Below are 27,448 nucleotides of genomic sequence, written 5' to 3'. Positions count from 1 at the left end.
CCAGAAACTGTTACCGTACTTCCTATGGATGCTTTGTTGCCTGCTGAGTTTCTCCAGCACTGAACTTGACCTCAACATCTACAGATTTTCTTATTTCACTCTATTTTCTCTCCATCAATTTCTTGGAAATATTTTGCTGATATTTAAATAAATGTTTTATGGCAGTGTCATCAACCTCCTGACTTAATGCTATCCTTGCCTTTTCCAGGAAAGGATAGTGCACATACTGTAACTAAAACCATTCCAACGGACTTTGATACAAACAGTGATCGCTCATGCCTTGAGCATCAAAGATCATGAACACATGAGTTTTTTTTAGATATTTTACTTTATTCAAGCTTTTTAAATAAAGCTATTTGTTGCCGTGTCCGGGCCTGTGTAAAGGGGGGACCATGGAATTTGTCTTTTCCGTTTGTGCACTGGTTTCCCAAGCTAAATGTTGTAAGCTGAACAATAATTGTGGATAAAGTCAAATACAAATAAACACAAGCATTTTCTTTGCAGGCTAAATTTTTTTCAGTAGTGGATGGTCGGATGAACCGCTGCAATGCTGTTAAAATGGATGAGTTACAAGAAAGACTCCAATGTTTGAAGGATGAGATGAGGAAAGTGCAGAGATATGCTCACGGTAAGACCACTCTGCTTCGAGCATTGTCAACGTTTCAACCCGAATTCATAAGATGTCACAGGAGAATGAGTCCATTCGACCCATCGAGTCTGCTCCCCCATTTGACTCGCGTATTTCTCCTGCCTTCTTTCTCCCTGTAACTTTCCACCCCTCTCACTAATCAAGAACTCATCAACCTCTGCTTTAAATCTACCTAATGACTTGGTTTCCACAGCTGTCTGTGGCAACAAATTCCATAGATTCACCACCCTGTGAAGAAATCTTTCCTCATCTCTGTTGCAAATGGACTTTGAGGCTGTGCCCTCTGGTCCTGGATTCTTCCACTACTGTAAACATCTTCTTCACATTCTCTCTATCTAGGCCTTTCAATATTTAGTTGGTTTCAATAAGATTTTCTTCCCCTTCCTTCCTAATACTTCTAAACTCTGGTGAGCACATGCCCAAAGTCATCAAATGGTCCTCATAAGTTAATCCTCTCAACACTGAGACCGTTCTTAACCTCCTCTGCACCTTTTCCAACACCAGCATATCCTTCTTCGATATGGGGCTCAAAACCATTCACACTACTCCATGACAGACCTTTCAGCCCATCTAGTCCATGTCGAACTATTCCCATCAACTTGCACATGGATGGAGGAGTCACGTGATGGAGTAGTGGCCGGTAGGGTAAAACTAGCCCTCTCCAGAAAAGAAGAAAAAACGTTAAGAAAAGACAGTTCAATAAATATAAAATATAAGAAATAAAAGATAAAGTTGCAGAGAAGAGAAAGAAAATGGCACCTCAGAAAGAAAAAGTAAAAACAAGGAAAAAAAGAAAAGACTCCGGAAAAGAAAGGAGAAGGCCTTACCTGCACGAAGGAACAGGGAGCCGTGGAGGAGAGCACCCCATCTCCGAGGTTGTTGTTGGCCCCTGCGGAGTCGCGACCTCTCCGACTGGTGGACTGCAAAAATGGCTCTCTGAGCCAAACAAAAGTGTGCAACTGCGCAATCTAAGGTAAAGGAAAACACCGGGAGTGGGGGCTCAGCCGAGGAGCGGGCAATCACGGCATGACCAGCTGAGGGATGTCAACACCAGGTCTCTCACCTGGAAGATGAGGAAAGCGGCAGGAGAGGGAGTGAAGTACCAGATGAGAAAGAAAGTTGACGGGGTGAAAGGAAAGAGGAGCAGCAGCAGGAGGCTCAACAGATGAGCAACTCAGAAGAGGACCAACAGCAAGAGGCCAAGCAAGAAGAGACCTAAAAGTGAGACAAGCAACTCATCAGAAAAATCAGAAGAGACATAGATACAAAGAAGACACAAACACAGGTACAGACACAGAAGAAGAGGAAGAAGACCAAGATCTTCACAGAGAGATAGAAGGTAAAACAGGTGGACAGAATATAGATAAAGCTTTTTTTCCAAGAACAAATGAGAGCATTAAAAGAATGGTTGTCATTAGAATTTAGTGCAATTAAAAGAAAAAAGAAAAGAACAGAAGATAAAAGGCAAAGATTAGAACTAGTCATGACAGAAATCGGGAAAAGCGTAGAAAATGTGGAAGAATGAAAAACGGCTGTAGAAATGGAAGTAAACGACTTAAGAGGAAAATTGGAAGAAAGTGATAAAAAAAATTAGAGATATAAGAGTTGTTAGCTCAGAAAATTGATATGTTGGAAAATTATAGTAGGCGAAACAACATAAAAATAGTGGGCCTAAAGGAAGATGAAGAAGGCACAGACATGAAGGAATTTATAAAAGGATGGATCCCGAAGGTCCTGGGAACGACAGAAATGCAGGAAGGAATGGAAATAGAAAGGGCACACAGAACACTAGCTCCGAAACCATAGACGCATCAAAAACCAAGATCCATTTTTGGGATATACGACAAGAGAAAATATACTGGAGCAGGCAAGAAATAAAATTAGAGAAGACAATAAACCATTGGAATACAAGGGTCAAAAAATATTTTTTTACCCAGACATAAGTTTTGAACTCTTAAAATAGAGGAAGGAGTTTAATACAGCAAAATTGATCCTATAAGAAAAAAGGTTATAAATTCATGTTAAGACATCCAGCTCTGCTTAAACTATTTATCCCCAGAGAGCAAAACAGACTGTTCTCTGATCCGGAGGAAGCACAAGAATTTGCAGAACGCTTGCATGACGGAAGGAGAGATGAAGAGATGTAGTAAGAATGAAGAATGGTGATTAAAAATATATATAAAGATGTAAAAACAATGTATATGTAAAGAACTAAAGGGAAAAAGGAAGGGAAAAAAGGAGAACTTTTATGTGTTTTTAAAAAAAAAAAGTTTTCTGGGGGGGGGTTGGGGAGGGAATAACCGTCACTGGTGAGTAGGTTTGAATCAAATGGAAAAGGGAGTTGTGGTTGCTTTGCAAGGGACAAGGGGCAACTCAGAGAGGGGGGGGGGGATATTTGGGGTTAAGGGAATATTGGATGTGGGAGTTGTTGCAGTATTTTTTAAATGTGTTGTCATACATTGAGTTTAAAAAGGGAAAACTGAGAAATGAAAATGGGGAAAAGGGGGATGGTGGTGGTGAGGAAGCTGAAATGAGGTGTAAACAGGATATGAGATGGCCACATTGAACTATATAACTATAAACATTAATGGAATACATAACCAAATTAAAAGGAAGAGGCTATTAAATTTACTGAAAAAAGAAAAAATAGATATAGCATTGTGCAGGAAATGCATCTAACTGAAGTGGAACATAATAAATTAAAGAGAGACTTGGTAGGACACGTAGTGGCAGCATCATATAATTCAAAAGCTAGAGATGTAGCTATATTAATTAATAAAAAATATACCAATCAAAATAGAGGAGGAAATAATAGATCCAGCAGGGAGGTATGTAATGATAAAGTGTCAGATATATTCAAAATTTTGGAATTTGCTCAATATATATGCACCTAATGAGGAGGATCAAAAGTTTATGCAAGATATTTTTTTTTAAGATTGTAGATACACAAGGAAATACATTGATAGGAGGGGATTTTAACCAATGTTGGATAAAACTGGACAAAAGACTGGTAAAAAGAATAAAGTAGCCAAATTTATGGTTAAATCAATGCAGGAAATGAAACTTACGGATATATGGAGGAGGTAGCACCCACGAGAGAAAGAATACTCATATTATTCAAGTAGGCATAAAATGTACTCAAGGATTGATATGTTTTTGTTGTCAGCCCATATTCAAGAGGGAGTTAGAAAAACTGAATATAAAGCTAGATTACTATCTGATCATTCACCCATTATTAGCAATAAAACTGGAGGACATCCCACCAAGAACATATAGATGGAGGTTAAGAGGCAGGAATTTAGAGAGTTTATTGAATGCCAAATTAAAACATATTTTGAAATAAATACGGAATCAGTGAAAGACAAATTTATATTATGGGACACAATGAAAGCCTTCATTAGAGGGCAGATAATAAGTTATGTAACTAAGATGAAAAAGGACTACAATCGAGAAATAGAGCAGTTGGAAAGGGAGATAGTAAGTAGAGAAAAGGAATTAGTAAAAAGGATGATATAATGAAAAGGAGAGAATTGGCGGACAAAAAAATAAAACATGAATCATTACAAATGAACAAGGTGGAGAAGAACATAATGAAAATAAAGCAAAAGTATTATGAACTAGGAGAAAAAACACAAAATATTAGCCTGGCAACTTAAAACAGAACAAGCTAAAAGAACTGTATTGGCATCAAGGATAAAGGACAAACAAATTACATATAACCCAATAGAGATTAATGAGAATTAATTGTTATGAACAATTATACCAAACTGAGAACGAGGGGAAAGATGATAAAATAGAAGAGTTTTTTGTTAAAATTGAACTGCCGAAATTGCAAGAAGAGGAACAAAACAAACTGATAAAACCATTTGAAATAGAGAAAGTACAGGATATATTTAAAAAAAAGCTGCCGAACAATAAAACGCCTGGAGAGGGTGGATTCCAAATAGAATTCTATAAAACATTTAAAGAGTTATTAATTCCTCGTTTTCTGGAATGAACCAGATAGAAGAAACAAAAAATTTGCCAGATTCGTGTAAGACAGCAATAATTACAGTAATACCAAAGACAGGGAAGGATCCACTAACACCAACAAATATAGCCCAATATCTCTACTTAATTCAGATTATAAGATATTAGGGAAATTATTAGCAAACAGATTGGCCAATTGTGTACCAAAAATAGTAAAACTAGATCAAACTGGATTTATTAAGAAAAGATGAACAGCAGATAATGTCTGTAAACTTATTAATCCAATTCATGCAGTTCAAGGAAATAAGAAGCCAACAGTTACTGTTGCTTTAGACGCAGAAAAAGCCTTTGACAGAGGAGAATGGAATTATTTATTTAAAGTATTACAGAGGTTCAATCTACCAGAAAAATATATTAATTGGATTAAAGCATTACATAATGGACCATTGACGAAGGTAATAGTAAGTGGATATGTATCGAACCAATTTAAATTAAGTAGGTCAGCTAGACAGGGATGGCCATTATCCCCCTCATTGTTCGCTTTAGCAATAGAACCATTGGCAGAACTGATAAGAACAGAAAATAAAATAAAAAGGATAAAAATAAAGGAGGAGTATAAAATCAGTTTATTTGCAGATGACATCATAGTATACTTAACAGAACCAGAAATATCAATAAAAATAATTACATAAGAAATTGAAGGAGTATGGAAAAATATGGGGGAAGACCGCAGAGCCCACCTCACTGACAAAAGGCAAAGGAGGAAACACCCAACCCCAACCAACCAATTTTCCCCTGCAACCGCTGCAACCGTGTCTGCCTGTCGCACATCGGACTTGTCAGCCACAAACAAGCCTGCAGCTGACGTGGACATTTACCCCCTGCATAAATCTTCGTCCGCGAAGCCAAGCCAAAGAAGAAGATCAATGCAAATAAAAGTGAAGTGATGCCAATGAGTAATGCGGATTATACAGAATTTAAAAAAGAATCACCATTTAAATGGCAAACACAAGCAATCCGATACCTAGGTATTAAGTTAGCAACCTGTACAAACTAAATACAGAAGTTGCAATAAGACTTAGAACATTGGAAAAAATTACCACAAATGTTGATAGGGAGGGTAAATTGCATTAAAATGAATGTCTTCCCAAGAATACAATACTTATTTCAATCGTTGCCAATTCCCTTAACAGAGAAATTCTTTAATGAACAAAAGAGAATAATAAGGAAATTCTTGTGGAAAGGGGAGGAAACCGAGGATAGTGTTAGATAAATTAACAGAGAGGTACAATCAAGGTGGTTTGCAGTTATCAAACTTGAAAAATTATTATAGAGCAGCACAATTAAGGTATTTATCAGATTTTTACCGGACTGGACTAAGATATAACTAGATAAAATAGGGGAGAAGGTACTGGAACATACTTTATAAGTTGGATGAAAAGCTGTGCAATATAAAAGCTCACCAGTATTGCATCATTTATTCAATATATGGAAGAAGATTCACTTAGAAAGGAAAAAATGAATTACCAAATACCAAAATTGTTATTGACACAAAACCCACTAATCCCTTTTACAATAGATAACCTTTCCTTTAGAGAATGGGAGAGAAAAGGAATCAAAAGAATAGAAAATTGTTTTTTGGGAAATAATTTATTAACATTTGAACAGTTGAAGTACAAATATAGAATAACTCATGGTACAATGTTTGCATATCATCAACTGAAAGCTTATTTAAAGGATAAATTGGGAAACAGACTGAGATTACCAGAAGGAAGCAGCTTTGAATATGTGATTACAGACAATGCAATTAAAAGATTTATAACAAACATGTACATTAAACTGCAAGATAAGGAAAATGATGAAATAAGCTATAAACCCAAACAAAAGTGGGAAAAGATAAAAAATGAAACATGGGAAAAATTGTTCTGGAACTATGAAGAATATAATAAACACAAGGTTACACATGATACAGTATAATTGGTTACACAGGTTATATATCACGCACCAAAAGTTAAAAAAATGGGATCCAACATTATCAGATAGATGTTTTCGCTGTAAGAAAATGGGAATAACAGTACATACAATTTGGGCATGTGAAAAAGTGAAAATGTTTTGGGAAGATCTAAATCAGATATTAAATAAAATCACAAAAAATAACATACCAAAAAATCCAGAGATCTATCTTCTAAGTAATACAAGTAAGGAATTAGACCTCAAATTGGATAAAGCACAAAAATGATTTATTATGATAGCCTTAGCAGTAGCAAAAAAAAATGTATAATGTCAACTTGGAAAATGGAAGAGAGCCTGAGAATACAGCAGTGATGCATGGAAATGAATAAATGTATTCCATTGGAAAAAAATAACATATAATTTAAAAAATAAGTCACATTATTTGAACAAATTTGTGAACCATACATGGAACATAACAGAGAGGGCTTGCCTCGGACCTCCGCCCCCTAAAATGATAAGAAGACAAAACTACTTGATCCAGTGTGTAAAAGTAGATGATATATTTTTCTTGTTTATTTTTCATTGTGTGATGACATTGTTTAATAGTTGTATATGTTGAATATTTATTGATTTTGGAAGGGAGAGGGAAGGTGGGGGGGGGGGGGGGGAAGGGAGAAAATACCACTGTGTATATTTAATGAGAAACATTTGTATATATTTTGGTTGATATGGTTCACAGTGAAAAATAAAAAGTTATAAAAAAACCTGCACATGGACCATGACCCTCCATACTCCTCCTTTCCATGTACCTATCCAATCTTCTTTCCACCCTCTGAATGGAAAAAGTTCCCTCTAATGTTCCTCTGAAACATTTCAACTTTTGGTTTGTTCTTATCTCACCCAACAAGTGGAAAAAGCCAACTTGCTCTGCTCCTCATAATTTTGTACACTTCTATAAAATTTCACCTCATTCTCTAACTACGGTCTGACTGATTTCTTGTAAGGCCTCTGCATTATATCTGCTTTCATAATGTGGTTCTCTCAAAATGAATGCTAACTTTACCTTTACCTTCCTTTCTACCAACACAACCTGCAAATATACCTTCCTGCACTTGGAGTCAAACGTCCCTTTGGACACCGATTTCTAAATTTTCTACCCATTTTGAAGATAATTTACGGTTTTATTCCTTTTACCAGAGTTCATGACTATACACTTCCCTATCCAGTATTCCATCTACCACTTCTTTGCCCATTCTTCCAACCTGACCAAGTCCCTTTGCAGACTTCCTGCTTCCTCAACACTACAACCCTCTCCCCCAATCTTTGTATCATCAGAAACTTGGCCACAAAGCCATTGTAGTTAGCACATTGCAATTACAGCGCCGGTGACTTGGGTTCAAATCCGGTATTGTTTCAACATTCTTTCTGTGTGTGCGTGGGTTTCCTCCCACCTTTCAAAAAATGTACGGGATTGGTAGGTTAATCGGTGAATTTGGGGGGGCACAGGCTCATGTGGGGAAGGGCCTGCTACCGCACTATTTATCTAAATTTAAATTAAGATATACCAGTAATGTAAAAAGTAGCAGATCCAGCACCAACTCCTCAGTCAAATGAAGAGATAGATAGGCTAACTAGCAATATATTTGGGGGGGGGGGGGGAGGAGAATATGATTAGTTTTCCTTGCAATTGCCATCAAAGTAGCTAAGTTTTCCCCTTGGGATTGACAAGTGCTGACTGTACAAGCAGTACAGAAATATGAGGTTTGGGATGTAGAGACTGGGAATAATTAGTATTCTGTAGACTTGTATGTATTGTGATGAATAGGACAGTGGTTTTTGGTTTTGCAGTGATCAAAAATCACATCTTAAAGCTGTTTTGGTGAACCCTTTCTCTGTATATAGAGCAAGCTGCATCCTTACAAGATGTGTTTCAATTGGAACTAAGATTCATGGTATAACTGTTGGATAATTGTGTTAGTTGTGTAAACTGTCAATTTTTTGTGAATTTGATGCTAACATATTTGTTACTTGCTTTGTTGGACACTTGATGTCAAATAAGTTGAATCCAACAAAATTCCTGTTTTCTCCTGGAATGCATTTGAGACTTAGAAGTACACTGCCTCCCTTCCAACATAGCAGAAGTAAAGTTACCCCCAGATCCTCACCTTTCACCAGCATCCTTTGTCATTCCCACCAGCTGCACCACTCTCTGCCATCTGCAGGGACCATTCCTTCCGTGACTCCCTGATCCGCCCATATCTTTCCACCCACCTCTCTGTGCCCCCCACCCCCCTGTACTTTCTGCTACCCCTGCAGGGGATGCAACATTTGCTCTTACCATCATCCAGAGACTTATACAGCCCTTCTACCTGAGGCAAATATTTCTGTGCACCTCCTCCAGCCATATTAAATGCACTCAGTCTGCCAATGTGACCACCTCCACTTTGGTGAGCCAAGCACAGACTTGGGGGCCCATTTTGAAGAGCAACTACAGAGGATGGGAAAGGAAAAGAGAGTTGAAATTGCCACTGTGGATAATCCCAAGCTCCTGTTCAGCTCTCCTTCCCTTTCCCATCCTCTGCTTTCTTCACTGGCTTAGTGAGGCTCTTTGATCTTTTTAAATAATACTTGTCACAAGAACTTCCAAAACCTGTCTTCTCTCATTAAAAACCTGAAGCCATTCCTTTAGCTGAGCCTTGAGTCATCCATCATCATCTCTAACCTATTTGTTCATCTTAGATTTTATTTTGTGCAGCATTTGAGAATTAAAACCTTTACTAGGATGTTCACTGAATTAGAAGTTACACACTGTGGGAGAAATTGGATACACTTGGATTATTTTCTCTGGAACTTCAGAGTCTAAGGGATAAAATTATGAGAGGCATAAATGGAGCAGATGGTCAGAATTTTTCTCCCAGGGACTAAAATGCCACAAACCAGAGGACATCCATTTATGATGATGTGTGGGGGTTGAATTTTAAAGGAGATGGGAGGAACAAATTTTTCACACAGTGAACGATAGGTGCCTGTAACATGATGCCAGGAGTAGTGGTGGAAAATGTATGATAGTAGCTTTTAAGAGGCTTCTAAACTGATGTATGGCAAAGATATGGTTTAATTTGGGCAGATACCTGAGCTGAAGGATCTGTTCCTGTGCTGTACTTAACATTGTGATTGCTGCATCCCCAGGGGAGCTATGTGAATGGATTTACAAAATACTTTCAGGAATTGATTCTTTCAGAAAAGCTGGTAAAATTGAATACCACAGAAAGATCCCCCAGAACCCTGTGTAAAAACACAAATTCCCAAACAGTAAGTACCATTAAAAATTGAAATCGACTCCTTCATTACTTTAGTTATCAAACCAAAAAAAGAACATAGCTGCAATTGAAACTAAGCCCTTGAATTTAAATTATTTTATTGTGTTTGCAGGCAGCCAAACTTAAGTGGTTAAAAATTCTAATGCTGAACATCACTATGATGTTAGCCATGTGGCATGATTTTGCAAATTGTCAACAGTAACTGTCATAAATATCTAGAAATAAGTACTCTTTTTACACTACAAACCCTCATTATGGCCGTATATATGACCCATCTCTGGAAATCAGCTTGCTTGTTCACACAAACACAAGAAATGCTGGGTCAGTGAGGCTTTTTACACAGCAAGCCAGCTTCCCGGAGCAAAAGAGGTGGGACGTATAGGACAGCAGCGTCAGCGTCCCGTTTGGACCTGGCAACACAGCTCGCACTTTTACACTCACCCTGCTTCGCCTCTGATACGACCTCACTTGGCGGATAAAAGACAGGTCTGAAATGACGAGCCCCCCCAATCTGCCTTCATCACATTCATACACAAAAGCAAGGTGTATTAAAGGTGGATTGTACCTGGCTTGAAGTATCAGTGTAAAAAGGGTAAAGGGTGTGCAATGTCCATGACAGATCACTTTCTTATGAGTCAGCTTCCAAGCATTATTATGGAAGCCAAACTGCAGAGAAAAAAAGTCCATTGAATCCGTCTGAGTTCAAATGTGCACTCTCCTATCACGTATTGGCACACAATGTAGAGAGAGAGATTGTCAAGGGAAAGGTAGATTGTCAGTCGATCCTCTCTGCGGTCCATGTGAAATAAATTCAGAAGCCAAATTTAGTCAGAAGACATGCATAGTGATTAGTTGTGAGATGCTGAGGGAGTGAGTAATGGTGTCCACATTTTGCCATCTGTTAAAAGGTGTATGAAATTACTTTTTGGGGGAAATTATCAGCCCTTCATGAGAGTGAGCTTTAATTAATCATGGTTCTGAATTAAATTGACAATTTCAAGTGGACCATTGAATTGAGAAACTGGAACATCACCCTGATTTGGTGTGTGCTCTTTTAAGGGTGTTGCAAGATAGCGCAGGCAAAGAGAATAAGAGACACCTGATACAGCCAGTCATTTTCTAGTTCAACTAATGTTTTTTTTGGAAAATTTTATTTAAAAATGTTATAAAATGTTAAACATAACAAAAAAAAAACAATAAAAAAACACTTTCCCTCCCCCCCCACCCCTTTTCCCATCTAAACTATCCCATCCCAACCACCTCCCCTCGGAGCCATTAAAAAAAAGATTGTTTCTGGATATTCAATATTAACTGTTTGGAGTGCCAACTCTGTACATACATTTACTTAAGATCTATAGCCATATGTTCTAAATATAAACTCCACATCTTAACAAAAAAAGAATATTTTGTAGGTTATATTTTATTTTTTCCAGATATAAATATGATTGTAATTCACTATGCCATCTATGTATATTCAACTCGACATCATTTTTCCACATAATGGTTATACATTTTCTTGCCACAGCTAACTTTAATTGCATAAAAGCTAATTTTGGTTTATCTCCTTCAACTAATGTTGAATTCCTTCTTCCTTCTTCCTTCTTGCAGTTCTGCAATTCAGGACACTGCTCTGGGAATGTGTGTCACTGATGTAAACTGTAAAAAAAAATATTTTAAAAATCTTATCACCATCTGGGCCACAATGAATGAGCATTAACAGGATGATTGACTCCAAGTGTATTTTTTTGAATATTTCATGTATAATTTTTCAAACTCAAACAATGTCAAAAAGCCATAATCCATGATAAAAACCACACGACATTCTCCAATTATATACAAGCTTCACTATCAAGTCCAATTCCCCCCTCCTTTTCACAATTAATACATCTAAAGACAAAACTAAATAGACAATTACCCGAAAGAAGAGAGGCAGCAATAAATTGGCCCTTGTCCCTTATTCCTGTAACATTTATCAATATCACTTTATCTTCCAGATATATTAGGGATATAAGCACCAAAAAGTAAAACAAAACAATTACACTTTAAAAATTCGTAGGGAAAAAGTCAAAGCAAACTTAAAGAGAAAACCATAATTGTAGAATTCATCAGGACCCCACCACTGGCCCCCAGAATTTTCAGGTCTCAACCTGATTAAGATGAATCCATCCACCCCCTCCCCCCCACCCCGCGCACCCCCCCCCCACCCGCAGGAGAGGGCAGCTGGGAACGGACAAAGTGACGCACTATATCTTTCCCCCATGTAATGCAGGTATGGTTGCCAAATTTTAAGGAAGATGTCATATTTCCCCCTTAAGTTGTAGGTAATTTTCTCCACGGGAGCACAGCTCTGCATTTCTGCGTTCCAACATGCAATGGCTAGATGAGGGTCAGGTTTCCAAATAACTGCTATATCCTTCCTGGTCACCTCCAAAGCAATCAACACAAATTGGATTTGAAATTTGGACAGCTTCATTGTAAGCCTTATGTCCATGATGTTTCCCAACAGGAACAACTCTGGGTCCTGTGAAAACTTTTTATCCATGATTTTCTCTAGGACTTGGCCTAGCTCTACCCAAAAGGGCCTCACTTTGGAGCATGAATGCGTTGAGTGCACAAAGGTTCCTGTTTCTATACCACATCTAAAATATTGATCTGAAATTTCTGGCTGAACCTTGTTCAATTTCTGCAGCGCATAGTACAACTGGTGTAGAAAATTATACTGCACCAGCCTGTATCTAGTGTTAATAATTGAAGTCATACTGTCATGACCAGCACTGATCATCAGTCGTTACACCTAAGTTTGACTCCCACCTCTGCCTAGACTAATGAAGACCCAGCTTTGGGCTTTCTGCTTGGAGTAAGAAATACATTGCCGCAATAAAAGTACGCGTGTTCCCCTTTCGAATCAGAGACTCCATGCCACTCCACTCCAGTAGGACCATAGCTGGACCTAATTTGTCTCTTAAAAAAGACAACTGAAGAGAGCAAAAGAATGTCCTGTTTGACAAGTCATACTTATTTTAAATGACATAAGCTGCCCTCGCTCATACACCCGAACCCTTTCTGGCACCAGGTGTCCAGGATCTTGTTATCTATTGTCCCATAGTCAGGATGTTTTTAAGGCAACCCCACTTTAAGCCCAATGCATTGATTAATCTTGTTCCACACATAAAGTGTATGTTTTAATAAGGGAGTGTCTTTGTTGCCAGATAACAATTTAGAGTCCCATTTACAAATAAAGTCTTCTGCTATCTTTTCCTCCACTATGTACAGACCAGTTTGTGCCCAGGATGGTATACCTCCTCCCTCAAAAAGTGAAGCAACATACCTCGACTGTGCTGCCCAATAATATTTCCTAAAGTCTGGTAATCTCAGTCTGCCCATACTGTAATCCCAGGTTAATTTCTGCATGGATACCCTGGCCACCCTCCTGTCCCAAATGAACCTACTTACCTGTGAATTAATATTCTGGAAGAATTTCCGGGGCAATGCCATGGGTAAAGTCTGAAAGAGACACTGAAACTTCGGCAACACATTCATCTTGATGCATTTGACTGTGCCCTCCCACATGATGGGCAGGGTTATCCATTTGTTTAGTTCCTCCTTAATTTTTTTTGAGCAACGGGATATAATTTAGTTTATATAAATTTTGCAGATTTTTATCCACCTTGACTCCCAGGTATTTAACCCCCTTCTGTGGCCACTTCAATTGACTGCTTTCTTATCCCCTTTTGTAAGTGGCATAATTTCACTCTTGTCCCAATTGATCTTGTACCCGGAGACTTTCCCATATTCCTTGAGAGTAGAGTGGAGCCTGGCCTGCAAAGTTGCTGGGTCTGTCAGATATATCAGCATTTTATCAGCAAAAAGGTCGATTTTGTGTTCTTCTTGGCCAACTCTGAGGACATTGATGTCTGGATCCTGACGTTTGGGTTCAGCCAGCAGTTCTGTAGCCAAAATGAAGAGAGCTGGAGACAATGGACACCCCTGTTTACTCGATCTCAATAGTGGGAAGGGGCACTGAGTGTGTATCTTAAGATTCTGGACATCTTCATTGGAGTCAAGGACAGCATGAGCTAATGCACTGAGTTCAATGGGATGATTCTATTTTCTAGAGGCTAAAGGTCAAAGAACTTCTAAACGACTCGCTGAAAAGAGGCTGAAGAAGCAGGCTGAGAACTCTACAAGCACAGGTTCCTCCCAACCTGCATTTGCTGCGACTTTTCTCCCACCTCCACCTCCACCACTACCGCCACCACTTCCCTCGTTCTGTAATCGACCATTGAAAACCCCTCTGAAAGACAAGTCGAATCTCCACACAGTAAGTCACCAAACTTAAAACTGCTGGTGCTGCTTTTAATTGTTTTGTGATGGGTGATGGTCCATGGTTGAGGGATGGTGCAGGTGATCACTGCAGCTGGGGATGGGGGTGCGTTGCGTTCCTGTCGCAGTTTTCTACAGCATGAAGCAAAGTTACCTGCCCATGCATCACGGAACCAAGTTGAAAACGGTAACATTTCAGTTTATTGATTCACTTTTACTTTCACATAATTTCAGTGAGATCAGATTTTGTTACCCATCTCAAATTCTTAGGAAGTGATTTGTGAATTCTATTCGTGTGAATTTCTGATAACGCGGGGGATCACCTGTATTGACAAACCGAAAGTCACGTGTTCAGGGAAAATCAACCCATTAAAGAGGAAGGTGCCTGTTCTCAGAGGAGCTGGGAAGTTTTGTGTTTTTTTTTGCACCTTGGTTCAAGTTTTTCAGTACATTTCAAGTGCTGTCAAATTTGCTAAATTTCTCTAATCTTGCAGAAAGAACAAGTGGCCTTGGCCACCCCAGATCTGCTGGAGAGTTATGGCCTGGCTAGATTGAATCGACGTTCTAAAAGGTGAGAAAATGGAGCATTTAATTTGATGATTTGACACTGAACTTTGTTGGCATTTCTCACAATCCTCTTCAGCCTGCCTGCTGGGGTGTTCATAATGCAGTCAACTGGATCTCGCTGCTTGGGGCACTGACTGGATATGGCAGCAAGAGCGTTTTGTATCTGTGCAGATCACTATTCCACACAATGGCTATGGGCAGACTTTAAATAGGTGTTAGTGAGGCAATATTTTCAGTTGTGTGTTTGTAAAAGGACCTGGGGAGCAGTGGATCATAGCAAAAATTTAGGTTCAGATGCTTTCTTATTCTGTTGTTGAAAAATAATTTGTTATATTGTGTGTTACATATTCTGTAGGAATAAATAAATGCTTAAAAGAATGGACAATACTCTTCAGGAAAGAATTTGGAGGTTGCAGTTATGTGGAAGGAGGAATTTGGAGGTTACACTTGTGTGTGGAACCATTGTAAAAGTATGCAAGACATTTTTAACAAGAAAATGAGATTAAAATTGGCTTCAGATGATTTCCCTCCTCAGAAATATCATACTAATTCCTCTTTCTGAAACTATTCAGCCTCCCTCTGAGTCTTCAATACCTTATTCTTCTGAACTCTGAGTATCTCCACTTCTACTTCATCCTCACCAAAAGTTCTAATTGCTTCAGGATTTGTTATAGAGGAGCTACATTGCACCACCTCCATCATGAGGAGTTCCTTCTTAAATATCAACGTGAAAACCGCAGACTGCATTCCAAATACATTTTACCAAGGGCACCTGGAGTTGCACAAGGCGAGCACAGTGATGGAGAAACTCAGGCCAAAGATAAAGATTCATAGCCAACGTTTCAGGCTTGAGCCCTTCATCAATCATGATAACATTGGTTCTGTATCTTTATCTTTGCTATTTCAAATAGACTATTTGACCTGCGGCACCACCTACGGCTCCTAGAACGCTTCCACCAGCGTTGTCTCCGCTCCATCCTCAACATCCATTGGAGCACTTACATCCCTAACGTCGAAGTACTCGAGATGGCAGAGGTCGACAGCATCGAGTCCACGCTGCTGAAGATCCAGCTGCGCTGGATGGGCCACGTCTCCAGAATGGAGGACCATCGCCTTCCCAAGATCGTGTTATATGGCGAGCTCTCCACTGGCCACCGTGACAGAGGTGCACCAAAGAAAAGGTACAAGGACTGCCTAAAGAAATCTCTTGGTGCCTGCCACATTGACCACCGCCAGTGGGCTGATAACGCCTCAAACCGTGCATCTTGGCGCCTCACAGTTTGGCGGGCAGCAACCTCCTTTGAAGAAGACCGCAGAGCCCACCTCACTGACAAAAGGCAAAGGAGGAAAAACCCAACACCCAACCCCAACCAACCAATTTTCCCCTGCAACCGCTGCAATCGTGTCTGCCTGTCCCGCATCGGACTTGTCAGCCACAAACGAGCCTGCAGCTGACGTGGACTTTTTACCCCCTCCATAAATCTTCGTCCGCGAAGCCAAGCCAAAGAAGATTTGACCTGCTGAGTTCCTCCAGCATTGTTTTTACTTCAGTCACAGTGTCTGCAGACTTTTCAGTTTGACTCCTGCACAAGGATAATTCCTTGGTGAACAAATCCCCTTCCCATCCAGCATGAATTTAAAAAAAACTGCAGTCAGTGATCATCTGAAACAAAAACAAGGTTATCTGATTAAAGTTAAAACCAGTTCAAGATCAACTAGGAAAGCAAGCCAAGGAATTAAAGGTGGAATTTTACTCTGACACATGCAAGATGTTGCATCAGGGCAAGACTCACAGAGTAAGTGGTAGGCCCCTGGAGAATGTTGTAGAACCAAGAGAAAAAGGGGACATAGTTCCTTAAAAGTGGTGACACAGGTGGGCAGGATTGTGAAAAGGTGCTTGCTTTTATTAAGCAGACATTAAGTTCTTCTTCTTTCTTTGGCTTGGCTTCGCGGACGAAGATTTATGGAGGGGTAGGTCCACATCTGCTGCAGGCTCGTTGGTGACTGACAAGTCCGATGCAGGACAGGCAGGCATGGTTGCAGCGGTTGCAAGGGAAAATTGGTTGGTTGGGGTTGGGTGTTGGGTTTTTCCTCCTTTGACTTTTGTCAGTGAGGTGGGCTCTGTGGTCTTCTTCAAAGGAGGTTGCTGCCCGCCGAACTGTGAGGCGCCAAGATGCACGGTTGGAGGTGAGATCAGCCCACTGGCTGGGGTCAATGTGGCAGGCACCAAGAGATTTCTTTAAGCAGTCCTTGTACCTCTTCTTTGGTGCACCTCTGTCTCGGTGGCCAGTGGAGAGCTCGCCATATAACATGATCTTGGGAAAGTACCAATCTTGTACTGTTTCAGAGATACGGTTACACTGTTACTGTTACACTGTTGTACTGTTACAGAGATACACGGCTCGTGTCGCAATAGTGTTGATGAGAATGAATTTGCACTTTCTTGTACAGCGAATCATAAAGGTTAAAATCAGGATTTCTAAAATGAAGTAATGTTTATGCTCTGCCAATAAAGGGTTGTTTTATTCCAATCAAAATTTACTTTGTTAATTCATATGTTTGTAGTATTGGGGATCTGAGAGACCCTGAAGGTGCCCACAGCCTAAATCCTGTCAGAAGTCTCCACTCTGAGCTGCTGGCGGCAAACCATTTTAAGAGGCTTCGTTCAACAGGGGTTGACAGGTGTGTAGAAGCACTTCTGTTTGAATGGAGACAGAAGACTAAGGGTCAAGTGCCGGAAAATTGGATTAGCATTATTGTGTGTTTCATGGTTGCCTTGAAAATGCTGGGCCAAATGGCTTGTATCCATACTGTATCACTATGAGAGCTGCAAGAGATGAATATTTTTTTAACAGGTGATAGAACTGTCATCAGAGCATAGAACACATTTCTGAGTCGAACAGGATGTCCAAATCAAACTGAAACTCTGCTGCTTACGATTGATCAATATCCAATAAATATTTGCTGCTCTGTTCTCGAAAAGCACAAAACCTTGATGTCATGTTGTAGAGTCCAAACGTACCAAGTATCCAGTGATTAATGCTTTGTCTCCATTTTATTAAGGAAATTGAGTACCTACAGATAATATTAAATACTATTTCCTCTCTTGAACCACTTTCTTTTGGTATTGTTATCGGCCCAGAGGACCCCAAAACCCAGCAGCAATAGAAATTCACCAAGACACATGGTTACTTAAACAGAAGTTGCTTTTAATTATCTTTAAACATGAAAACCAGATCAAATTTTAACTTGTTACTATTAACTTAACTTAATCCCTTTCTAATTCTAAGCACCCGTGTATGTAATGTGTGTGTAAGTTTAGAAAAGTTCTTTGATTCACAGACCAATCTCACTTCTCACTCCTCCAAGTTCACTGGTTGCAGGCAATTCTTATACTGTGCACATAATTTAATATTTATGCATTTCACCAGACTTTGGTGCTTGAAAAGTAAATAGTTACTGCTCAGGAAGGTTCTTGTCGGTTCTCTGAGAGAGATTTGTGGCTCGTTGGACACCCACAACTGATTCCTTTAGATCAGCCACTTGCTGAAGAAACTTGCCCCATGTGAAGCCTGGATTGCCTGACTTGAGCAGAGTTCTGGCATTTTAAATGAAATCTGTTTTGAAGTGTTTGTATGTGACCTACATTAAAAAAACCTGCCACAATTTATCTCCTTTTAAAACATATCTATATACAATATTCAAAGATATACAATATTACATAATCTGTCACAATATAGCCTGCTCATATTAGTCACAAAAGTTACAGAGATTCCAATTAATGCTGAACTGGTCAGACGGATCAAAATGGTTGATTTAATCTGCTAGATCATGTACCTAGGAAAGCATCATCACCAAACAAGGAGAGGTGTTGCACAGGGATTATTTGCAAGATTATTTCAAGTCTTTTTCTGGGAAATGCAGCGCATCGTTTACATTTCAGAATGTTTTCCAAGTGGCAAATCCAAATATTAACACTATCATGTGGTTATTGAATATAAAGGTCTGTTTGATTGAGATACTACTTTAGATTCCTGGAACATGAGGCATTGAGACAGTCTCAGTACCCAAATACTTGGACCTGAGAGTCAATAGGCTTGCATCCCCTAGTCCAGTGATTTTCAAACTTTTTCTTTCCACTCACAAATCATTTTAAATATTACCTATGCCACAAGTCCTCTGTGATTAGTAAGGCATTGCTTAAGGTGGTAGGTGAATGGAAAGGAAAAGTTTGAGAACCAATGTTTTAATCATCCCTAATTGACTCGTTATGTGCATGGATTCATAACTCTAAAGGAAATGGCCAATGACAATTTTTCTCAAGCAAAATATTTCAGTAACAATTGGAGCTAGTGTAGTGGTTCTCAACCTTTTTTCCCACTCACATCCCACCTTAAGTAATCCCTTACTAATCACAGAGCACCTATTGGCATATGGATTACTTAAGGTGGGATGTGAGTGGAAAGAAAAAGTTTGAAAACCACTGCCCTAATGCTTAGTGACCAATCATGGATGGGATCACTTTTATGCTTGCAGTTTATCAGTAACTATTTCCCCACTCCTCATACTTTTGCTGTTGCTTCCACTTTTAGATCTCCAGGTGGGACTCCATCCAAGGCCAGCAATAGCAAGGCAGCAGAAGGGGAAGCAAGATCTCCGGCATCTGTCTTTAATGCAACTTTGTTAGATAAATTTCGTAATACAAAGAGCCCTGTTGAGTTTGCTCCGCGATCTCCAACCACCAGCGACAGTGACAGCTCTGGATTTGCCACCCCTCCAGGGAGCCCATGAGAGAGGCACTGTCTGTAACACCCCTGGATTTACTGCCATTAGCCAAAGCATGCCATATTTTGGAATTGGTCAGATGTTGGCATGAAGCATATCGTACAAATCATTATTGCTGAAGGTGCCAAAAAAAGGAACAAGTTCATCTCCAGGTAATATGGCAACATCTGTTCCACTTGACCAAAGTAAACAATGGTTATTGTTAGAATCAGAACCAGGTTTATTATCATAAACGTGTCTCAAAATTTACTGTATTGCAGCGGAAGTATTGTGCATTACAGATGCAATAAATTATGGTTCCATAAATAAGATATATATATAAATAAATAATTAGTGCAAAAAGAAAAAAATAAAATCAAGTCCATGTACATTCAGAAATCTGGTGGTGGGGGGGAAGAAGCTGTTTTTGTAACACTGGGTGTGCGTCTTTGGGCTCTTGTACCACCTCCTTAATGATAGCAGTGAGAAAAGGGCATTGCCTGGGTGGTGAAGTTTCTTGATGACAGGCTGCTTTCTTGACACACCACCTCTCAAAAATGTCCTAATTGAGTGAAGACTAATGCCCATGATGGCACTGGCCAAGTTCACAACTCGATAGCCTTTACCTGTCCTGTGGATTGGCACTTCTAAACCAGTCAGAAATACAACCAGTCAGAATTCTCTCCACAGTACACTTGTAGAAATTTGCAGGAGTCTTTGGTAACGTATCGAATCTCCTCATATTCCTAATGAAATATAGCTGTTGGTAAACCTTCTTCATGATTGCATGGACATGATGCCCCCAAGATAGATCATCAGAGATGTTGACACCCAGAAATTTGAAGTTCTACTGCTGACCCCTTGATGAGGACTGGTTTCTCCGAATTTCCCCTTCCTGAAGTCCACAATCATTTCCTTAATTTTGCTAACGTTGAATGCAAATTTGTAACAACCTCTCCACTAGCTGATCTGTCTCACTCCTGTACGCTTCCTCATTGCCACCTGTGATTCTGCCAATGACCTTGGTGTCATCGGAAAATCTGTAGATGGCATTTGAATTGTGCCTGGACACATGTGGGTGCAGAGAAAATAGAGCAGTGGGCTAAGCACACATCCTTAAGGTGCACCTGAGTTGATTGTCATTGAGGGGGAAATATTGTTACCCGATCTGCTCTGACTGGTCTTACGACAAGGATCCAGTTTCAGAGGGAGGTGCAGAGGCCCAGGTTTTGAAGCTTGCTGATCAATACTTAGGGTATGATGGTTAGTTTTCAGAAGAGCCTTGTTACTTTATAATACTGTGTATTGTTCCAAGCTATTAATCTGCAATGCTTGCTATTTACTACCTCCTTATTCCAGATCCAGTTTACATCCAGTTTTTAACCAAAAAATGGCATCGCTGCCAGAGCTGCAGTAACTGCAGTGTTGCTGCTCTTGCTGAGCCGGGATAGTGGGGAGCGGAGACACTGCGCTGCTCTGCAGAGTTCAATTGCCCTGTCCTGATGCTGACAGCTCTGTATAGGCTTTAAAGGACCTGTTAAGGGAACCGACGGTGCAACAAGGAGGTCTGTGCCCAAGATGGAGGCGCCTGTGGTGGGCAGCATACCTCAAGGGGTTGCACGCTCGGGGAGTAACAGACTGGTGCAGGACACTGGAAACTGGGGAAACGCCCCCCCTCCCCCTCCCCCACCCCTTCATGACAGCAGTTGGATCAACAATTTATAAATGATGCAAACAACTCAAAATAAAAAAGCATTTGACATGTTGTAAGTGAGTTATGCATAATTTCATTTAGATCTCACCCCCAGCACATCCTCTTTAAAATAAAAGGGGTCACCAACAATTTTTACTGGTGATCTCTGTAAAAAGAGAGGCTCGAAAATAGAGTTTGCAGATCGTTCAATCTGTAGGCCCAACACTGCTGCTAGTTAGTGCACAGATAAGATTTGTAGGGGATGCCCGCCACAGAGATTTGCTTTAAAAGTGCAATTTTGCAGTAGGACTCCTTTTCACAAATATATAACTGTACTATATAACTGTACTTTGCATATCTTTGTGCACTCAGTATCAAGAACATTTCTCTTTTTTAGTCGCCATAGCTTGTACTGATTTTTCTCTCTCTCTCTCTATCCATTATCCTTGGTTCCAAAGTTATTGGTCAGTAAACTTTAAACTTGTGCATTTGGTATTATATTGTAGTATCATCAATTGGTTCTTCAACAATGTGAGCTGGGTTGGTGTGGAGGTGCAGACATGGTGGAGAAGTAAACTGAGTACACCTGCTGTGTTTGCTCCTCGATTATTCGTTATTGAAGCTTAAAGATTGTGCAAAGTGATGCCTGGGTGGGAAAATGGGGTTGGCTGAGACGAGTGTCGCATCACTTCCCAAGATCATTCACCCTACCAGTCAATGATAAAAGTTACTTTCCTGACAAGTATATTATCGAATCTGGCGCTGTCTACAAGGAGTTATTCACTCTCCCCATATCTGCATGGGTTTCCCCTGGGTGATCCGGTTTCCTCCCACCCTCTAAAACATATGATTAATTTGGACAGCTAGAATTGGCTTCTGCCAATTTTTAAAAAAATTAAATATAAAAAATATATTCTGATCACATGTACTGCTGTTTCTATATTTCTAAAAGATGAATATTTACATCCATCAATCCAGGGTTAATTAAAACAACATTGTGATCTCTCTGTCAAGGGGCTTTTACTGCTGTCTTACTTTTTTTGCCCCTCCTGACTCAACTAGAATGGACCATATTTTTTCTATTTTATACTTTGAACACTAATATCGTATTATTTTTGTGGAATTTTTCTTTCCACAAAAAAAACTTTTTTTTTTACAATTGATGTTAATATGAATCTGTGCTGTCCATGTGGAATTCTGGCACATAAATATTGCAATTTCATTGTAATTCTTGCAATTATACTTGAATCTTTCTGGAAAAGTAATGTTTGTGAAGGTAAAGTAACAGGTCTTGTGTTTAATAAATATCTATTATAGGCAAGTTCTGTACTTCTCACAAAAAGACAACATTCTAAATGTAACAGAAACCGAATAATTATGATATCAGCCCTAATTTGACTACCTTTTCTATAAACCTCATGGTCAGTAGCAACGAATTAACAGGAGTTACAGAAATGTTACTCAGAAATTTTATGATGGGGTCTGATGAAAACAAAAAATAAATATTTTGAATCAAAATGCATGGTCAAATGCATGTAGATTTTCAGTCAGCTTTTAAAAATAGTTGGTAGGATGTTTGCAGGTTGGTATCTCCCCATACATCATCTGCTGCATTTTGGAAAGTTGAACTTGAAGTGGCAGACATGGTTAATGGCGAGAATCTTAATAGTGAAGAAGAACAGAGTGGCCTTGGGGCCAAAATCCATAGATCTTTCACATTTGTCGAGCAGGTTGATAGGGTAGAAGGCTTAACCTTGCTGGCCTTCATTAGGGGCATTGAGTTCGTGCTGTCAGGTAATGTTGCAGCTTTATAAAATTGTACTTTGTCCACACTTGGAATATTTGTTCGGTTCTGGTTGCCTCATTTCAGGAAGGATATGGAAGCTTTGGAGAGGGTTCAAGATTTACCTGGATGTTGCCTGGATTGGAGAATGTGTCTATGAGACAAAATTAGCAGAGGTAAGGCTTTTTTCTTTGGAGCGAAGAAGGATGAGAGGTCACTTAATAGAGATCTACCAGATTATGAGAGGCACAGATAGTGTGGACAGCCAGCACCATTGTGTGCAAATACCAGAGGACATCTGTTTAAAGGCGAAGGGAGGAAAGTTTAAGAAAGTTTAATGTGAGGGATAAGTTTTATTTTACACAGTGGGTCCCCAGAATGCATTGTAAAATAAGGACATTCAAAAGACTTTGACAGGCACATGGATGCAAGAAAAATAGTTATGGGTGTGTGGTAGGGAAGGTTTAGATTGTTGAGTAGGTCAGCACAACATTTGGCCCACAGGGCCTGTACCCGGCAGTAAAAGCTATCAGTTGTTCAGATCTTTGGTTAGACCCTTTCTGGAGTAAACTTTGATTATCGAACACATATTGATGTTGGAAAGAATACTTTGCAGATACACCAGATGCTGGGGGTCAAATTATAAGCGAAGGCTACTTGCATTTGGCTTTCATTCCATTAGGTTTAGATAAATAGTGATCTAATCAACATTCTAAAATAATTAAAGGATCTGTAGGCATATTTATTGATGGGAGGACATTAAAGCTTATAAGGGATGTTGCTTTTCTTTGCAATTGTAATAGGTTTCTGGAAGGTGAGAGCCCTTTTCACTGATAGAGGATTGTTATTGGAAAAGAGACATTTGAAAATATTTAAGTAATGTAATGCATTATAGAATCCAAAGCGCAAATGGTTATTGATCCAAATACTAACAATATTCTTGAGAGTAACTGAATAAGCATTTGAAATAGAAATTATAATATATGGGGAAATCTCAGGAAGTATGAGCACAAAATGGCTTCATTCTATTGTGTTATCATGAAACTGCTTTTCACGTTAGAATGAGACCCCCCACCCACCCAACCATCTACTTGTGAAGGTGAGCATGAAAGTAGATTTCTGCAGTCATCTGTGACCATTTTAATCATCAACACAAGTCAGCTGGTCGTATTTTTTGCTCATAACTTGATGAAGGGCTCAAGTCCAAAACATTGATTATGCATCTTTTTCTTTGCAATTATGAAGTAGACTGTCTGGCCTGCTGAGTTTCTCCAGCATTATGTTTTTTAAAGCTGGTCATATATCTCATTTATTATTTGTCATTCCTTGCAATGCACCTATTAGTTGCCATTTTTGCTTGCAAAATAACGGTTAAGTGCTATATAAGAACAAGTCAAATTCTATGGTTCAACAGTTGTTCATTTTATTCTGTTTTTGATAAGTAGAATCTGGTCATTTTAATTCTGTAAAAACTTTCATTGCCAGGTCTGTTTATCAGGTGACTCTCAAAAATTTGTACCAAAATGTGTGTGAAATTCTGAGTCAAGTCCAAAATATGGGTGTGTTCCGCCAAATACCTAAGCATTTGTTTGTTGCTGTGGAGTAGCATCAGCAATTTTTTGGCAGCTTTGGGCAAACAGTTTTTTGTGTTTGCACAAAAATTCTGGAGAAACTTAACAAGTCGCACAGGGTTCTTTGTGTAGCAAAGATAAAATTACATAAACCAACGTTTCGGGCCTGAGTCCTTCATTAAGGCATGAGCAAAAAGAAGGCATACTTTGCAATATATAGAAAGTTGTGTTACTTGTTGAGTTTCTCTAGCATTTTTGTGTAAACTACAATCACAGCGTCAGTAGATTTTCTTGTTTAACTTCTTGTGTTTACCCTTGGCTGTAAGAATGTTTAGATTATTGATGCACCAATGACTCCAGAGGTTCGAGAGATTATGGTATATCTAATCCAATTACCATCTCAATTTTAGCATCAATCTTGATAAGCAAACATCTTTTAGATAATCCCACTGTTTGATATCATCCTGATAGGGAATTTTCTCCTTATTCACAGGCATAGTTTTCTGAGTGTATACACTTGGATGATCACCAAATTCATTGCTATTCAATCCAGCAATCTGTAAATCTGAAACTATATTAGTTTCAATGTCCCTTTTATGATTCATTGTCTTCAACACGATTTGTGATCTTTTACCATGAAGATTAAGTTTATTCATTAATTCAAGAGTATATAATAATGCAGTACTTCCTGGATCAAGAAATGCGTATGTTTTCAGTATGAAGCTTCCTTTTTTAGCTTTAACCTGCACAGGAATTATTGAGAGAGCTTTGTCACCGGCCCCAGTAAGACTGTTGGTCTGAACCGAAGCTGAGGCATCCTCTTTGACTGTGTCTTTAGTCTTGGATTCAGATTGTTTGACTTCTTTCTCAACTTTGTTGAGTATGCTGTAACTTGGGATGGTTTAAACTGCATATATCACAATTGAGTCACTTATATTTTGCTGAAGTGTCCTTTACACAAGCAGCTAAAACATATTCCATTCTTCTTTGAAGATTAATTTCTTGTCATATGACTTTTTCTCCAATTGTGAACATTTTTCTAAAGTATGCTCATCATTTTAAAATATGATTTAAGTTGATAACATGCAAAAATTGTATTATTTTGTAAGTCGTATTTTCTCTTTCAATTGTTCAAAAGTAAAAAAAATCCTAAAACTATCTTTTTATCCTCTGTATACCTTTACTGTATCAACTATCAAATAAAGAATTATTCAAAGTGAAAGGAATAAGTTGATTTTGTCTTAGCGTCATTTTGGGTTTTTGATAATTTTTAATTCCTCTCTCCACAAGGATCCTGTTCCATAACTTCAATAAATGCTTTAAAATCGGTACTTCTATTTTCCCTTTTAGTAATTCACTATTCCACTTAGACAAAAATTCCTCTGGAGTAGTTTCTCCAATTTTATTTATTTCAATCTGAACCCAAGCTGCTTTCTCATCAATTTGATAACAGGAGGACAAGAATTTTAATTGAGCTGCTTTATAGTAATTTTTAAAATTTAGTAATCTCACTCCTCCTTGTTCAAATTTCCAAGTTAATTTTTCCAAGGCTATTCTCAGCATTTTACCTTTCCAAATAAATTCCCGTACGTGTCTATTTAAATTTTGGAAAAACTTTTCTGGTTTAGAAATGGGTAATGATTGAAACAATCAAAAATGTTCATCTTAATACTATTTACATGCTCTATTAAAGGTATTGGTAAATCTTTCCATGTTTTAAAATCATCATCTTTTTCAGTAGTGGTGAATAATTTAATTTATATAAATTGTCTATCGATTTTATAAAAATTCCTAAATATTTAATTGCTTCTTTTTGCCATTTGAACTTTGTCATTTTTAAAATTTGTGTATAATCCATATCAACCATAGGCATCACTTCACTTATATCAACATTAACTTTATAACCAGATTATGATGGTACAGATTCTATCACCAATGTGTATATGGACAGATTGTAGTGTAGGATGACTGTGATTAGCTGAGAGCGTAGCCATGCCTACAGGCAGGTCTTAAAGGGTTGCACCTAGCCAGACGAGGTCATTCTGGACTGGTTGACCTACATGTGATACGCTCCAGTCTTCTAGTTAATAAAAGCCTTGGTTTTGATTCTTTCAACACACTCTGCACAGATGCTAACCATATTCTGCTAATCTTGCATTTAATTTATTCATTGATATTTCTGGCATTGTTAAATAAACTATAACGTCATCTGCAAATAAACTGATTTTATGTTCTTTATTATCTATCTCAAAACTTCTATCTTTTCTAATTGTTTCCACCAAAGGTTCTATAGTCAATGCAAATAAAAATGGACATCCTTGTCTAGATGATCGTTCTAATAGAAAAGGTTTTGATATTTGTCTATTTGTAACTATTTTGGCTTTTGGTTGATTATATAATGCTCTTATCCAATTTATAAAAGCATTTGGAATTCCAAATGTATTTAATACTCTAAACAAAAAAGGCTTTTTCTGCGTCTAATGCAACCGCTACTACTAGCTTCCTTTTTTCTGTGCTACTCTTATTAGACTCATAAATTTAACTATATTGTTTACAGATCATCTATTTTTAATAAAATCAGCCTGATCCATATTTATTGATTTTTAGTAAATATGTAATCGATCAGCTAGTAACTTAGATACAATTTTATAATCTGTATTCAAAAATGATATAGGTCTACTTGAGGTTAAGGGAATTTTAGATGTGCGAGTGGTTGAAGTATTTTATGTTTTAAATGTGTTGTCATACAATGGGTTCAAAAAAAGAAAACTGAGAAATGACAATGGGGAAAAGGGGAATGGAAGTGGTGAGGAAGTGGAAATGAGATGTAAACAGAGAATGAGATGGCCATGTTGA

General features: G+C 38.6%; 1 protein-coding gene across 5 annotated transcripts in view; it reads left to right on the top strand.

Annotated features, from left to right (window-relative positions):
* LOC138761501 (uncharacterized) overlaps window positions 1-25,698 on the top strand; it is a 38,464-nt gene extending 12,766 nt beyond the window's left edge. For 4 of the 5 annotated variants that reach the window (XM_069933731.1, XM_069933729.1, XM_069933730.1 and 1 more), the window contains 5 exons: window positions 505-628; window positions 14,007-14,212; window positions 14,709-14,785; window positions 17,347-17,463; window positions 19,374-25,698. In XM_069933731.1, the coding sequence (XP_069789832.1) occupies window positions 505-628; window positions 14,007-14,212; window positions 14,709-14,785; window positions 17,347-17,463; window positions 19,374-19,572 (723 nt within the window). In that variant the 3' untranslated portion in view covers window positions 19,573-25,698. The remainder of the gene's footprint in view (window positions 1-504; window positions 629-14,006; window positions 14,213-14,708; window positions 14,786-17,346; window positions 17,464-19,373) is intronic. The other variant, XR_011356351.1, reaches the window with a different exon arrangement.
* The last annotated feature ends 1,750 nt before the right edge of the window (window positions 25,699-27,448 follow it).

The sequence above is a fragment of the Narcine bancroftii genome, chromosome 4 (assembly GCF_036971445.1).
Source record: "Narcine bancroftii isolate sNarBan1 chromosome 4, sNarBan1.hap1, whole genome shotgun sequence".
NCBI lineage: Eukaryota > Metazoa > Chordata > Chondrichthyes > Torpediniformes > Narcinidae > Narcine > Narcine bancroftii.
This window is presented reverse-complemented; position numbering and strand designations above follow the sequence as displayed.